The sequence below is a fragment of the Castor canadensis genome, chromosome 5 (assembly GCF_047511655.1).
Source record: "Castor canadensis chromosome 5, mCasCan1.hap1v2, whole genome shotgun sequence".
NCBI classification, from domain to species: Eukaryota; Metazoa; Chordata; class Mammalia; order Rodentia; family Castoridae; genus Castor; species Castor canadensis.
The window spans coordinates 69,349,045-69,364,876 of NC_133390.1; the positions used below are offsets into that span (position 1 = coordinate 69,349,045).

General features: G+C 38.6%; 2 protein-coding genes and 1 non-coding gene across 10 annotated transcripts in view; 1 reads left to right on the top strand and 2 right to left on the bottom strand.

Annotated features, from left to right (window-relative positions):
- Positions 1-716, bottom strand: part of Golgb1 (golgin B1) — a 65,062-nt gene extending 64,346 nt beyond the window's left edge. For 4 of the 6 annotated variants that reach the window (XM_020185059.2, XM_074073254.1, XM_020185057.2 and 1 more), the window contains exon 1: positions 558-712. In XM_020185059.2, the coding sequence (XP_020040648.2) occupies positions 558-582 (25 nt within the window). In that variant the 5' untranslated portion in view covers positions 583-712. Of the gene's footprint in view, positions 1-192; positions 522-557 lie in introns of those variants that run through there. The other 2 variants (XM_020185058.2, XM_074073255.1) reach the window with 2 other exon arrangements.
- Positions 717-12,251: 11,535 nt separating this feature from the next.
- The window catches only part of Iqcb1 (IQ motif containing B1), a 48,639-nt gene continuing 45,058 nt past the window's right edge, over positions 12,252-15,832 (bottom strand). For all 3 annotated transcript variants that reach the window (XM_074073260.1, XM_020185063.2, XM_074073259.1), the window contains 2 exons: positions 13,897-14,053; positions 12,252-13,254 (listed from right to left, as the gene is read on the bottom strand). In XM_074073260.1, coding sequence (XP_073929361.1) covers positions 13,025-13,254; positions 13,897-14,053 — 387 coding nt within the window. In that variant the 3' untranslated portion in view covers positions 12,252-13,024. The remainder of the gene's footprint in view (positions 13,255-13,896; positions 14,054-15,832) is intronic.
- Positions 14,989-15,119, top strand: LOC141423728 (small nucleolar RNA SNORA51). The gene has a single exon (XR_012448547.1). It is a non-coding gene; the product is annotated as a small nucleolar RNA SNORA51 (small nucleolar RNA).

Below are 15,832 nucleotides of genomic sequence, written 5' to 3' on the forward strand. Positions count from 1 at the left end.
TCTCTTCTCCTTTACCCAGCAATCCATTCACATTCACAGGTCAGCCCACAGGCCTTCGTCTGCATTCACATCTCTAGGGTTTAATCTCCGCCCTCAACCTTTGATTTGTTTGGGTCCCACCTTCCCTTCGGGACAGTAAGTTTGTTAAAGGGCCAGAGCGTCAGGTTCTCTCCGACGTTGTCTGCTGCGTACCGAGGCACTAGGGAATCAAGGCCAGGCCGACAGGACTGACTGACCAGGGCGCCTTTCCCATTCGGACCCAGAAGGAACGTCCTAGGAAGGGGGCAGACCCCGCGTACGTGCTCCGAGGCCACGCTTGGCGACTGTGAAACTCACTGGCGGAGACAACAGGCACGAGTGCTACTAGAACTAGGCCTGGTGGGTCAAGGGAGGCGGGTGAGGATCCGGACCAGGACTGAATCCGGGTGGGGAGGGAAGGGGCGGGACCGGGAGGACACTCCAGTGTGGCTGCTTCGGCCGTCCCGGCGGACCCCGTGGCGGGAGTCCCGGCCGTTATCGCAGTCGCGGAAGGGAGTTGGGGAGCGTCCTCCACTCACCTGGAAGCGGCTGCCGCTGGAGCATCCAGCTGCCCCCTTCCCAATCTAAGCCACGTCAGCTCGGGAAACCCATACACGACACCTACCACCGCCGCGCCCCGCTGGGGACTCAACCACTCGCAGTTGGGACGGAAGATAGGATTATGACATCGACCAATCAAAGCTACCGGCAGGGCGTTGCCAGGGAGACCAGGCACGCCTTGTTTGTAACGAACCCGTCAACAATGACAGTAACCAATCCGAGCTCGAAACTCATCCGCTTCCTCAAAGAACCAGCCAAAGGGCTCAAAGGGGTAGACCTAGGGTGGGAGCAGATGCAAGCAAGTGACCCGGAAGAAGATCGGAAAGAAAACCGGAAATATCGAGAGGGCGGGCGTTCGGAGAAGCGTCAGTTATTTACAAAGTGAGGTGGATAATCCGGTTTTCTCTACATTCTCGGTGGAGGTAACTGTGACTGACCCAGACTGTGGCTTGGGCTTCTGTGGAGGCTTTGGACTGATACTGTCAGCTGCGGTTGTTGAATGAACTGTGAGGGACCTGTGGGGATATGGGTTTTACTCTTAGAATCATAAAATAATGGAGCCAGAAAGTTGATCACAGTACGACTATTTCATTTTGCGGTGAAAAATGAGAGCCTGAGAAGTGACTTGCCCTAAGACAAACAGCGACTTAGCGACAGAACTCGGACTAGCATCTGGTGGCAATATGAAAGAGTTTGGTAATGTCTTTAAAAATGTGTGTGGGATAGAATCGTGAATAGTAAGATAGTTCTGCTTATGAAGTGGCGCTTCAGCTAGACTTTAACCAATGTAATATGAGTCAGTGGAGAGTTCCAGGAAGAGATCGAAATCATGCAAATTCTCCTTGAGCTCCCAAAGAAAGGGGAAAACGGCCAACACAGTGATCTTTCATGCATTCTCATCACAGTAAAAGTATTATTTAAAATTATTGAATCTTGTTGTGTACTAAGAACTTAGCTAGCCCACCCTAATGATTACATAACTCTCAGGTTCAAACATCAGCTCAATAAGATCTTCCCTTGTTGCCCATCTAAAATTGTAGCCCTCTTTATGTACTATATCTTTTTTGCTCTTTTTGTTCCCCTAAGCATTTTGCCATCTTACATGTTTTATTTATCTTGTTTATTTTCTCTCTGCTACCTAAATTGTTAGTTCCAAGAAATCAGTAATTTTTGTCCCTTGATCTCAGCTACATCTCAAGAACAGAACAGACAAGGGTTTCAATATATGTTTAATCAACAACATATATGATTATCCTCATTGTACATGTAATATTATAAACTTCAGGAGATTAAGTAATTTACCCGAGGACGTATAGTGAGGAGCAGAGCCAGGATTTGAAGTAGCTATCCAATGCCAGAGCTGCAGCACTTCCATTATAGATTATGTTCTCAAATCTCTAATAGTCCCCACCCAGCATTGTCCTGTCAATTCAACCACCGTCTTCTCCACTATTACTTTTGGAGTTCAGAGTGCTGCAGGAGAGGTCAGGACAGTGTTGGTGACATCAATGTCATAACCATTACACATTCCAGCTTCATCCTCAGGACATTCCCAAATCCATGGTGTGTCTTTAGCTTTCTCTCCCATTTCCTACATTTATTCAAACCTTTAACACCCTCCTCAAGTCTCAACCCCATACCTACTCCTCAAGCCCAGCATTCTCATTTTTACCTTAGAGAAAACAGAAACCATTACCTGAGAGTCTTGTTGAACACTCCTTACACAACTTTACTTTTCTAAATACTTGCCTGCTTATGCATTAAGCCTTGGAATTGGTCTTTCAGTTTTAAGAGAATGATACTTCCTTATGGAAGATAATTAGAAAATTGTCTGCTACATCTACATATGGCCCTACCTTCTGTTCTTGGGTGAACAAGACAAGACATTCAGTGAGAGTTACTAGGAAAATGAAGAAAATGAGTGGAGAGGTTAAAGAGCTAACCTGAGCTTTTATCAAAGCATGTTGAAGGATTGGAAATCATTTAGAATACAATTTAAAGGCTCTGAGAGTGTATTTAAGATAATAAAAGATAATTAGGAATGGATCCAGAAAATAAGAGGGTGAAGAGTAAAGTGGAAGAAGGTGAAACAGTATATGCAGGGACTGATGGGGAAATGTAACATGAATGATAGGACTGAACCGATAGGCAAGGAGTAGGTCATAAAATTGTCATTTTATGCTAACATTACAGAAAAAATTTCACAAAATTCGATAGGCAAGAAGTAGGTCATAAAATTGTCATTTTATGCTAACATTACAGAAAAAATTTCACAAAATTCAACATGTGTTTGTGATTTTAAAAGTACTGAAAACTCAGAAGTTCTTAGTACTTTTTTTTATTTTGTGAGTTATTTTTTTCCTTTCTTTTTTTTTTTTTTTTGAGATAAGATCTTACTCTGTAGCCCAGAGTGGCCTGGAATTCACAATCCTGCCTCTGTATGCTGGGATTATAGGCACATGCCACAGCTAATTTTTATTAGCATAGATTAATTATGCAAAGGGGTTTCACTGTGATATTTCTACAATGCATACGATTTGGTCAAACTTATACCCTCTATTATTCTTCTTTAACCCACTTCCCTCCTTTCCCCTTTAACAGTTTTTAGTGGGTTTCATCATGCTATTTTCATACACATACATATATATTTATCAATCATATTCACTCCCCATCACCCTTGCCTTTCTCCCATCCTTCTGGTAGTCCTCCCCCAAAACAGTCCCACTTTTTCAATCATGTTTTAATCATATTATTATGTTTTTAGTTCTAGATACCATATATGAGAAAAAATTGCAGTATTTATCTTTCTGAGCCTGGCTTATCTCACTCAACATCATGATCTCCAGTACTATCCATTTTTAATAATGAGAAACTAGATGCTTTCCCACTGAAATTGGGAAAAATGTCAGGATGTCTGACCTCACCACTTCTCTCCAATATTATACTGGAATTCCTACCTAATGCAAAGCATGAAAGGAAATAAAAGATAAACAGATTGGAAAGGAAGAAGTAAAACTCTTTGGGTAAGACCTGATAGGAGAAAAGGAGGGATCTCTTCTAGGGCACATCCCTAATGACTTGAAGACCTCCCACCAGACTCTATCCCTTAAAGTTTCAACAATCTCCCAAAAGTGTCATGGGCTAAGGGACCAAGCCTTAATACACAGGTCTTTGGGGGATATTCCAGTTCCAAACTATAGCTAGAGGCATTGAAACTAATAACTCAGTGCCACAGAGCCAAGACAACCCTTCCATAGCCTCACAGGCTGTGAAGCATCTTCTGTAGGCTCTCCAGACTTCTGGTTGAGGTCAATGAGCAACACAATGTTGTTGAATATCAACTGCAGCTGTTCAGGGCTGATGCAGCATACCGCATCAACAGCTGAAATTGTTCCCTAATAGTGTGCAGATCTCTTATATAGCTGGTCTCTGAATTGCATTTAATTCAGTCACTGAATAAAAATAGTTACTAATCAGGAGTCTCTAGGGGTGAAGAAGAGCTAAATTGTGAGATTTTGATTTTATGAAAATACCTATCTATGTATGTATATCTATTGCCCCAGAGCTCTGGATGCTTATCTTTTATTTCCCTACATCAGCAAAAATCCCACTAAGATCCAGACATCCCATTGCCAAAACCTGGGGAAAAAAATCATTCTTCTAAAATCCCTGGCTGTCATAGGCAGGGCTACAGAAAAAGCTAGTGCTTACGCCCCACCCTGTGTATTTCCTATGTATTGCAGACAGCAATTTTCTCTGGCCTTTCTACTGCTTCCTGTCCAGAACTAGCCCCCACTCTAGTGGACAGCACAAGCATAGGGTGGGGCTAAATACCAGCAAATACTCAACTAAGCACAGATCATATGCCAGGCACTGATGTGGCTTATTTTTGACTCAGGATCCAAGAATGAAACCCAGGCTTCTAAGAAAGCTTTGTGAGGGAGACTTCTCCAGTCCATCAATTTCAGGAATGTTGTTATAATCTTAGGGACGTGGCATGCCCCTTATTTGGGAGCTCCCAAGTATTATAGAACTTCCTTAGGACACAGCTATATTTAATGAGTTTTACCATACTAGCACAAAGAGGTCACTGTAAGGGGGGATAAAGAGGGGGCAGGGTGGGTGGTAAGGGAGGGGGTAGGGGCAGGGGGAAGAAATGACCCGTATTGTATGCACATACGAATAATAAAAAAACAAAAAATAATAATTAAAAAATAAAACAGGCTAATAACTTGAAAAAAAACCAAAGAGGTCACTGTAACTCAAATTACACAACAAATTGACATTTCTGAAAGTTTCATATGTACTTTCAAGGATTATGTCACTGAGACTCAGCCTCACTGATAGGCCTAATAAAGAACATCGCCAGGATTAACAAAGTCACCCCACCATTGCTGATGCCATTGATAAATCTGAAGATTTTCATGTAAAGCAGTTATTGTGGGAAAATCTATGGACTTCCTAAAAATCTGAAGCCTTGTTCTCAAAAGACTCTTATTGATCTTTTTCAGGAGATAATTTTCTTAATTTTTTTCCCATTTACTATTTTAGAGTACTAATCATGCTGTCTGGGAAGGTGGATTCAACCTAGGGTTGAAATCAAATTGTTAGTAGATTTTGTAAAAACAGAAGTTTATAGTTATCCTTCTGATCCCTGAGAGAATTCAGCCTGAACCTCTGTACTGCCCTAATTCTTAGTCTTCCAGATTTGTAAATCTCATTTTCTTCTTTACATACATTTTTAACTTGGCACATAGGCACAAGAAATACAGGATGAATAATACAAATGAATGATGCATAATTCATAGATCTAGTAATAAGATACCTTATAGGACTTCTGTAGGAAACAAGTGTTGTGTCTCTGAGCCCTGGAAACCTCTTTTCCATTACCTTATGTTACCTGCTTTTTATGCTTGTAGCACTGAGGGGTACACATTCTAAAGATGGCCCTGTAGGACTTTGCCTCAACTCTCTTATCTTCTGTGTGTCACATATGGACATTCTATGGAGCCAATTTATTCATTGAATGTTTATTAATTTAATTATTAATCTTTCTGTTTATTTATTCTTGTGAGTATATTACATATAAATCCAGACTAGTTAAAATTGAATCTCTTAATGCAAGATCAAGGCCACTTTTGCCTGTGTGCCAGACAAAGTTATGGAATGACTCCTTCATAATAAAGTGGTTGAGTAGATACAGTATTGTTTTCTTTTCCTCTGCCTGGAGCACTCCCTTTCTACTCCTTTAGCTGGTCATTTTGTCCTTCAGCTCAGTTCTTTGAGGGCTTTTATCTGACCACTACCTGAACTAAGTGAGCATCATGTACATTTCAATCCCTGCAAAATAGTAGTCATCACACTTTAATTCATTTCTTTGTTTAATGGTATCTCATGTACTGGAATTAAAGCCCCATTAGCAGAGAATGTACTTGCTTTCAGCATGTAACACAGTGTCTTTTATATTATAAATGCTTCTGGGTATACACTGAATGAATGGATGTAACTTAAGGGTTTAACATCTCTGACATAATAGATACTCAGATAAATATTGAAAACTCAAGTCACTTAGCAGTTATTAATTGAGGGTCTCAGAGTCATAGGCATTATGTGAGGACTAAAAAAAGTTATAGGGCAGCATACCATCCCTCAAGATGGCTTCGGTAAAGTAGATGATCCATGTGCCTATAAATACCTACATAAATCCCACATGCCAAGAGAGTGCGTAAATGAATGAATGCTGTTAGAGTTGTATAGACCTGGGTTTAACCTTGAACAAGATGTCTCTCAGTTTTACTTTTCACAGCTGTAAAATGGCAATTTTATCTGATAAGGCCCTGTTGTGAAAATTGAATGAGATAATGACCATAAAAATTCTTAGCCCAGAATCTGGTTCATATCACATAATAAATATTACCTGTAATTTTTTTAGTTATAGCTTTCCCTAGTATTCGTTTCATTAGGTTCCCGGGGAGGGTTAAAGTGGGGTGAGTTGATGAAGTTTATATGAATAGCATATCCTTACAGTCTCAATAGGCCAGACAGGAGAAAAACTGTAAAAGACTAATGTTGAAATGATCATCTTTAATTGGCAGTTCTCAAACTTTAGGTTTTCAGGACTTCCTAAAATGCTTAAATATTAATAAAACCCCAAAGGATTCTTGTTTAGGTGGGTTATGTCCAATGATGTTCTTCTAACTGTTTAGCAGGAGAAAGTTTCTCTTGGGGAAACTTTTGGGTTTGTAGCATTTACTGATTTCTGTGACATAACAATTTCTACTGATTTCAAGAGCTATCAATATGCTGTCATCAAATGTGGAGAGATAAGTAGAAATACACACATGCATGGGTGTGCACATCTGTGCACAATTCCCCCCACGCAGATACAACAGACATTATTTTTGTTCTAAATATGTTTAATTTTAGATTCATGTATTTTTATTAATCAAAGTCCATACTTTAATTCATATTTCCTTAGTTTTAACCTGTTAACTTTTTTTTCCTGTTCCTAGAACCCATCTAGGATACCTAATTGTTACTGGAAAGTTTTAGTGCTAGTGAATACCTCAGTTCTTGTGTCTGCGGAGAGAATAATTCAGGCAAGATGCAAAAATAGTGAAAATGATAGCAAATTTACTAGGAAAGGAATAAACTTGCAGTAGACTGAAAGAGGGTAGTCTCTAGAGTGAGAAAGACACTATCAGTATTTGGGTCTGGAATATTCATTGAGGAATTCTCAGCCCCTGATCCATTTGGCCTCTAGGAGAGGCTCCTGAGCCTAGGTTTTGTCTTATTAAAGAGTTGCCTGTGTGAAACTCTCAGCCCCTGGCATAGCTGACATTTAACAGAGTGTGGCTTTCTCTGGAATAAAGTATTAAACTTTAGGTGAGTGGTTGACTTCAAGGCATCCTGTGATACCTCATGTCCGTGGAATGTTTCTTAATTGGGCATATCAATTGACTGATCTTTTTTGGTGATTAGACTGAGGTCTTGAGCAAAGGTAAAGTGCCATTCTCATCATATCACATGAAAAAATGGACCCCATTTTTTCTAATGAAGAAAACAGGCTCAGGGAGGGGCAGTGACCCTTCCCAAGGCTCCAGAGGATCTGGTACCCATAAAATCAGTAAGGGAAGGCTTCATCATACCACTATTTATATCTGTTACTATTTACAATATTAGATTTAATTGGAGAAATATTTAAAGTATTGATTGACTTATTAAAAGTAATTATATTTAATATAAAGAACATATTTTATGAAAAATAACTATTTCCCAAAACAAAATTGTTAAAAGAAAAAGAATAGCACTGTTTTCCATTTTTGCAAAGCTTCTAAATATCTGATTTAAAAGACAACTTGAGGGCCATCAACCATATTCCCTCACCTTAAATCTCCTTCGTTCACCCTCCCCACTCCCATAAGTACCCCCCTCCATGCACATACACTGGACCAATTTTATAGTCCTGTCTTTTGTTATTATTTCTATGTCAATGTTGAAAGCAGTTTCTCCATGTATCCCTGCTGTGAGTATACTTTACTCTGGTCTGTTCAACCCCTTCCGTTACTCTCCCTTACCTGTTCCCTCCTAACCCTCCCCCATTTTTCAACAGCTTTCAACAGATATTGTTATATTCTCTACTTTCACCAATGTTGTTTTATGATATTGTTGATGCCCTATCATTCTCTTTTCCTTTCCCTCCTTCCCTGAGTTCTATAGAGTAGTTCCACTATTAACAAATATGTTCTACATGAGTTTTTATATGATCATGTTTGCTTTTTTTGTATATGTTTATCTTTTGGGTCTATTTCCACATATGAGAGAAAACATGAGGCCTTTGTCTTTCTGAACCTGGCTTACTTTACTTAACATGATGTCCTCCAATTGCATCCATTTACCTTCAAACCACATGGCTGAGTAAAATGCCATATATATATGACATTATATATAGAGATAATGTTTTCTTGATCCATTCATCAGTTGTAGGGCATCTGGGTTGCTTTCATAACTTGGCTATTGTGAACAGTGCTGCAATAAACATTTGTGTGCAAGTATCTCTATTGTACCTTGACTTAACGTTCCTTTGGATATGTGCCCAGGAGTGGTATCACTGAATCATATGGCAGTTCTATCTTTAGCTTTTTGAGGAATCTCCACGTAGCCTTCCACAATGATTGTACTAATTTGCATTCCCACCAACAGTGTATAAGGATTCCTGTTTCGCCACATCCTTGCCAGCATTTGCTGTTTTTGCCCTTGAAGATGGCCATTCTAACTAGGGTGAGATGAAATCTTAAGCATAGTTTTGATTTGCAGCTAATCTTATAGTCAGGGAAATTGAACATTTTTATAACTTCCTTTGAGAAGTTTCTATTCAATTTATGTGCCCATTTCTTCATTGGGGTGTTGGTTCTTTGGGGGTTGAATTTTTTGCGTTCCCTGTAGATTCTAGATACTAGTCCCTTATCAGATGTATAACTGGCAAAGATTTTCTCCCATTCTGTGGGCAGTCTCAAGTCTAGTAACTTTTTTTTTTTGTTTGCTGTGTAGTTTTTTAGTTTGAATGGAATGAACTGTTCCATTTGTTCATTCTTTCTCTTAGATGCTGAGCCATTGAATTCTATTTAGGAAGTCATTACATATGTGTTCCAGTGTATTTCCTACTACCTCTTATAGTTGTTTCAATGTTTCAGGACTTATATCCAGGTCTTTGATCACTTTGAGTTGATATTGGTACAGGGATCTTGTTTCTGTTATCTACATGCGGATATCCAGTTTTCCCACAAACATTTGTTGAAGAGGCTGTCTTTCTCTATCATGTGCTTTGGGCTCCTTTATCAAAAATCAGTTGGTTGTAGCTATGTGGGTTTATATCTGGGTCTTCTGATCCATTGGTCTTCATGTCTGTTTTTTGTGCCAATACTATGCTTTGGTGAGTTCCAGAATGTTTTTTCCCTTCTAGCATTGTGTTTCTCAATTTTTGAGTAGATGTCAGACACTATAGAACAAAAATAGACTGAGGTAGATATTACTTATGCCAATATGGGTACATCACAGTGTGGGAGTGTTCTATAATAATTTGTTTGATTTTTGTTCCAGGTTCTTGGAATTGAGCTTCTAAACTTCTGCAATTTTCTGATAGGAATATCTTTCTTAATGATGGACCCTTAAATCATATCTGAGTTTATGTGAAGAAGACCCAAGATTGGTCTGGTAGAAGATCAATCGTGATTAGTATTGTAGCTTTGAGACATGGTATCTGGCTAACCTCTAGGGACAGGAATAGCGCTAAAGATTTGAGTTCACATGGCCAATGATTTGATCAGTCATAACTATGTAATGTAATGAAATTGCAGTACAAACTCTGGTCACCAGTGAGCTTTCTGGATAGTAAGCACAATGTATGAGGAGAGTCATACATCTTGATTTCACAGAGTGATGACACAGAACTTCACATTCAGGACTAAGCAGTTTGGTAGAGCCGAATCTAATTTGTATCCTTTTTTTGTTGTTGTTTTTTATTTTTGTGGTACTGGGGTCTGAACTCAGGGCCTACACCTTGAGCCACTCCACCAGACCTTTTCTGTGATGGGTTTTTCAAGACAGGGTCTCACAAACTATTTGCCTGGGCTGGCTTCAAACCGCGATCCTCTATCACCTGGCTCTAATTTGTATCCTTTTTAACAAAACTGTAATCATACGTAAAGTAGACCCTTGGTAACTGTAGGTATATGATTCTAAGGAGACCACCATTGAGGAAACACCACAAATGCTTAGGATGCACAGAGTTTGGTACTCTAAAATTACTCAAATTTACCTATACTGTAAATACAGTAGGTCTGAGCATCCATAATTTGAAACCACATGGAGTAGGCTATTTTACTGTTAACAAAATTGCCATCATACACATTAACACTGTTCACCAAAAAACTGATCTTACTTCATCTTTATCTTATTCTTTATGCTTGGTTCATTTTCCTCATAACACCACCCAATCTCTGCTAAAGACATGCTGCCTTTCAACAAATTTCAGTTTTTTACTTTATCACTTAGTTTAAGCACATTATGTGCCCTTTTTGGCTTAGGATGATTACCATAACATTTACCTTGCTTTTGGGCACCATATAGTTTTTGGGAAGCATATTTTCACAAAATTAAGGGCAGGGACACATTCAGCAGATCACACAATTTAAACACAATTGAAATAATGTGGGACTGACTAAGAACTTCTCTGCATTAACTAAACTAAGCTGCATAGTATAAGGGCAGGAATTTTTTTTAATGTGTTTTTGAAGTTTCTTGTGATTTAAAAAAAAATGTTTTTTTTACCATGCTTGATCAAAACCATGTGTTAAAAAAAAGTCCACAAATAAAGCAGGCTCACTGTATAGTACTTTCCTGAGTTTTGAGTTGTTATGGTGTTAGTAAACCTGACAGGGTTGTTGCCACTTGGGTCTCTGAACTTGTGGCTGGCATATGGAGTGTGAGCATTTTTGTTGCAGATAGTACTGTTAACTTGAGAACTGTCTGTTTATTCTAGGTGGGTATCATTAGAATTGCACTGCAGTGTTGCAGAGGGTTTAAATCAAAATTAGCTAGTTTAGCTAGGTTTGGCCTTTCTTTTTATCTTTATCTTTAGGCGCATAGATATCAAATCCCTTTAGCAGTTGGTGGAGTGGCTCAAGTGGTAGAGCACCTGCCTTGCAAGTATGAGGCCCTGAGTTCAAATTCCAGTATCACCCAAAATGTATATATATATGTTTTGAATTTTTTTGGGTGCTGGTGGCTCATGCCTGTAATCGTAGCTACTCAGGAGGCAGAGATCAAGAGGATCACGGTTTCAGTCCAGCCTAGGCAAATCGTTTGAGAAATTCTATCTCGAAAATACCTAACACAAAAAAGGGACTGGTGGAGTGGCTCAAATGGTAGAATGCCTGCCTAGCAAGCATAAGGCCCTGAGTTCAAACTCCGGTACTTCCAAGGAAACGAACAAAAAAGACTTTCAAGAGAAAGGCTTAGGGATGTGGGAAAGGCTTTTTGGGAATGCCACCCAACAGCAGCCTATGCAATATGCCTGGTGCACTAAAGGGGTTTCTTCAGATCCTGCCTCACTTCCAACCTTTCTTGTATTTGGTAGAGATTCTAATTCTTCTGTTTGGGACTCGCAGATATTCTGAGTTGACATGCTAGCCTACACTTGGCCTTTAAAAATAATTTGTTAAAATTTTAGTTGAATTTTTTTTTTCTCTAGTGGGACTGGGGTTTGAACTCAAGTCAAACTTGCAAAATAGGTGCTCTACCACTCGAGCCACATCTCCAGTCCATTTTGCTCTGGTTATTTTGGAGATGAGGTCTTGTGAACTATTTGCTTGGGCTGACCTCAAACTGATCTTCCTGATCTCAGCCTCCCAAGTGGTTAGGATTACAGTCATGAACCACCAGTTCCTGGCTTATCATTCTTATAATTTAACAAAAAGAATACAGTTTTATGTGGAGGAATTTTTTTTTTGCATTGAATCCTTTATTAAAGTTTTTTTTTTTGTTTTTGTTTTTTCATTTTTCTTTTATTATTCATATGTGCATACAAGGCTTGGTTCATTTCTCCCCCCTGCCCCCACTCCCTCCCTTACCACCCACTCTGCCCCCTCCCTCTCCCCCCCCTCAATACCCAGCAGAAACTATTTTGCCCTTATTTCTAATTTTGTTGTAGAGAGAGTATAAGCAATAATAGGAAGGAACAAGGGTTTTTGCTGGTTGAGATAAGGATAGCTATACAGGGCATTGACTCACATTGATTTCCTGTGCGTGGGTGTTACCTTCTAGGTTAATTCTTTTTGATCTAACCTTTTCTCTAATACCTGTTCCCCTTTTCCTATTGGCCTCAGTTGCTTTAAGGTATCTGCTTTAGTGTGTGCATGTGCAGTTCCTTTTAGAAATAATAAAATAGAAAATGAGTTCATTGTTTTTAGGAAACAGCAAAATGTACTTCAATTGACCACTTTTTTCCTCACCTTCAAAGCCAAGAACATACTTTTAATAGTAGTAGTAATAATAATAATGATTTAAAAAGTAGGAATTTTAAATAACAAATATGAAAAAGTTGAAATTATCCTGACAAGTTTTTCAGAACTGTTGAAAATATTTATTTAGAAAAAAAACTTTAGCTGGAAAATAGCAGAAATGAAAGAAATTTCACATTCCACATCAACAATAGAATGTCATGAGTTTAGTACCACAGTAAAAGCCACAAGAATCTGTGTGTGGCCAGAGACAAGGAAATGGAGAAAAGAAAAAGAAAATTGACAGAGAGGTAGATAACTCTTGTTTGGAGAGGATATTCTGGCAAATCACAAATAAGGATAGCCCTAGTCTACCAGCATGCCAGAAGCAGAACCAATTTAATTTCCTGAAATGGAAGATTTGTGTCAGTTTTCCTGGTAACTCCTTAAGGGGGTTTGGTTCCACCAATAAATAAAGTTCCTAATTCTATACTAAGTTCATCCTTTGGAACATCAATTCCATCACCTGGTTCTTCCCCAAGCTTCTTCCACCAGGGTGCTTGCATGTGCTTCAGGGTAGTGAGATGGGCCTGTTTGGCCTTAGTGGCAACAGGCCTGGATCTACTTAGGAAGTGCTCAGGTTCTTTCCCTTCTGCCTCCTTGAGACTTGGTGCCTCTGTAGTAAACAGAAAACAAACAGTGAATGGAAAAGTCCTGTGCCAAACAAGTAGCAATTTGGAAACTACAGAATTGGGACTCTCTGCCATAGTACGCAAGGACAGGATTCCAACTCTGAGTCTGTTGTCATTGTTAACTGTGGATGCTAGGTGAGTATTCAAAAGTAACAGCTGTTGCTGGTAACAATACACTTGGAAAATTCTGTGTTTAAAACAAAAGAATGAAAAAAAATATATTTTTGTTAGCTTATTTAAGAAACAAATGTTTATGAAAGCATTTCATTAAATTATGAAATTAGAGAATTACAATAGTTATAGAATAGTTACAAGTGAATGGCACTGTAACCATTGTTATCATCTACTTTTAAAATAAGATCAAAAGCTTTTGGGATTGCAAAGTGGGGCTCAGCATCTTTAAAACTAATAGGTTTGAATTGATGCACATGAATAATAGCAAAGCTGAAGGAAACATGCAAGAAGGAGGTTAAGGAATCTGTATCACTTGAAAACGTGTTTATGTGCTGGTATGATCTGATAGGGGCTGCACTAAAAGACCATTCTCACCATTTCCTTCTAACAATTCTAGAAGTCCCTTGTATGAGTAGTTCTTTTTATGAAACAAAAATGGAAGGAGCACATACTCATTAACTGTTCAATATTGGTGCTGATCTGAGCCATCAGAGCTTCTCTGTGCTGCTGGGCTCTTCCTTCCAGGGCCCTGCCCATAAAATAATGCTGCAGTCGTTCTTGAGCTTGAGCATGGAGCTCTCTGCTGGCCACACCTGACATCTCAGAACCCTGCAAAGAGTACAAAGAAACTTGTCACAAGAAGAACTATGTATCAAAGTATGTTTACCCAACCACTTAGCAGGGGTTCTCATTTTATCAATAGAATCCTATGATGACTGATGTCTATCTTATACAAGTATTAATCTCTTAAAATTATAGTGTTAAAAGACTATATTTTCCAGGGTCATCTTCTATAGTTCGTTTGTTACTAGAGAAGTTTCTCTGAACATTGCAAGTATCAAAGGAGGAAAAAACTTTAGATAAAATGAAGTTTCTTTTTAGTATGCTTTTATACATCTCTTCTTAAGCAGTGGTATTACAGATGAAGAGATAAGATTGAGAGATCATAGTAAAAATTACAAATGGTTTGGTAAAGACACTGGCCTGGAAGAGAAGTAACAAGGAAACCCTATTGTTCTGGACCTCATTTGAAATGCTACCTTACAACTTCTTTTTGTGTGACTGAGGTTTGAAACTACCTTACTTTTTAATTAATCCCTATTTCCAAACTTATCTAAGCCATACTGCTATAACTGCTTCTCGTTTCAGAGTGGGGGACAAAATCAGCTAAAGGACCATATTCTTTAGGCTAGTCACCTACTTTAAGGGGAACTTAAGTGATTAGTTAGGATAAGGATGAAATAATCTTAGCTTTGTAGCTGATAAAGTTTCTGACACTACACCTTTCTTAAATATTCCAGTTCCTGAATGTTGGATATAATCTTTTCCTAGTTAATACTTTACTTTTCAGCCACAGGATCTAGAGCAAGAGTATTGAAGTATGGCCAAAGCAGCAGTGAAAGAAAGAGAAAGGAAGGGAGAAAGGGAAGGAAGGAAGGAAGGAAAAGAAAGCAGAACCACACATTAGAATTATACTTGTTCCTCCATATTTGTTATTCCATACCCAGGGACCCAACCAACTGAAGATAAAAAATATTAGGAAAGGCCTCCTGGTGCTTACCACAGCTGTGTTCTTACACTGACTGTATAGAAAGAGGAGGCAAAGTAAACCTACCCCATATGCACCTCAGCCCAGGCCGTATGCCTGGTCTGCATTGTGAATGGGGAAACATGAGGTGGGGTTAAAAAAAAAAAAAAAAAAGGAAAAAAGTTGCATCTGTACTGAACATATAATAGATGCGTTTTTTTCTTGTCATTATGTCCTGAAAAATATAGGATAGCAATTTACATAGTAATTACATTGTATTAGGTATTATAGGTAATTTAGAAGTGATTTAGAGTATATAGGGGGATGTGAACAGGTTATATGGAAAACTATGCCATTTTATAAGGGCATAGTATCCATGGAGATCCTTCAACTAATCCCTAGAACATACTGTGGGACAACTGTATGTATAGGTTATTAAAAAGAGGGAGGAGGGAGAGAGAGAGAGACAGAGAGACAAAAGAGATACAGATCAAAGACCTAACAGAAGAGCCAAAACTATAAACTCTTAGAAGAAAACAAGGGGAGCATCACAACATTTGGTTTGAGCAATGATTTCTTGTGCCAAAAGCCCAGGGAACAAAAAGAAAGTAGGTAAATTGAACTTCATCAAAACAAAGAACTTCTGTGTATCAAAAGCCACTATCAACAAAGGAACACAGCAGCACACAGAATGGCACAAAATATTTGCAAATCATGTATCTGATAAAGAATTAATATCTGTAACATATACAGAACTCCTAAAACTCAACCATTTTAAAAAACATAATTTGAAAATGGGCAAAAGGATAGAATAGACATTTTGCCAAGAAGATATATAAATGGTCAATAAACTCATGGAA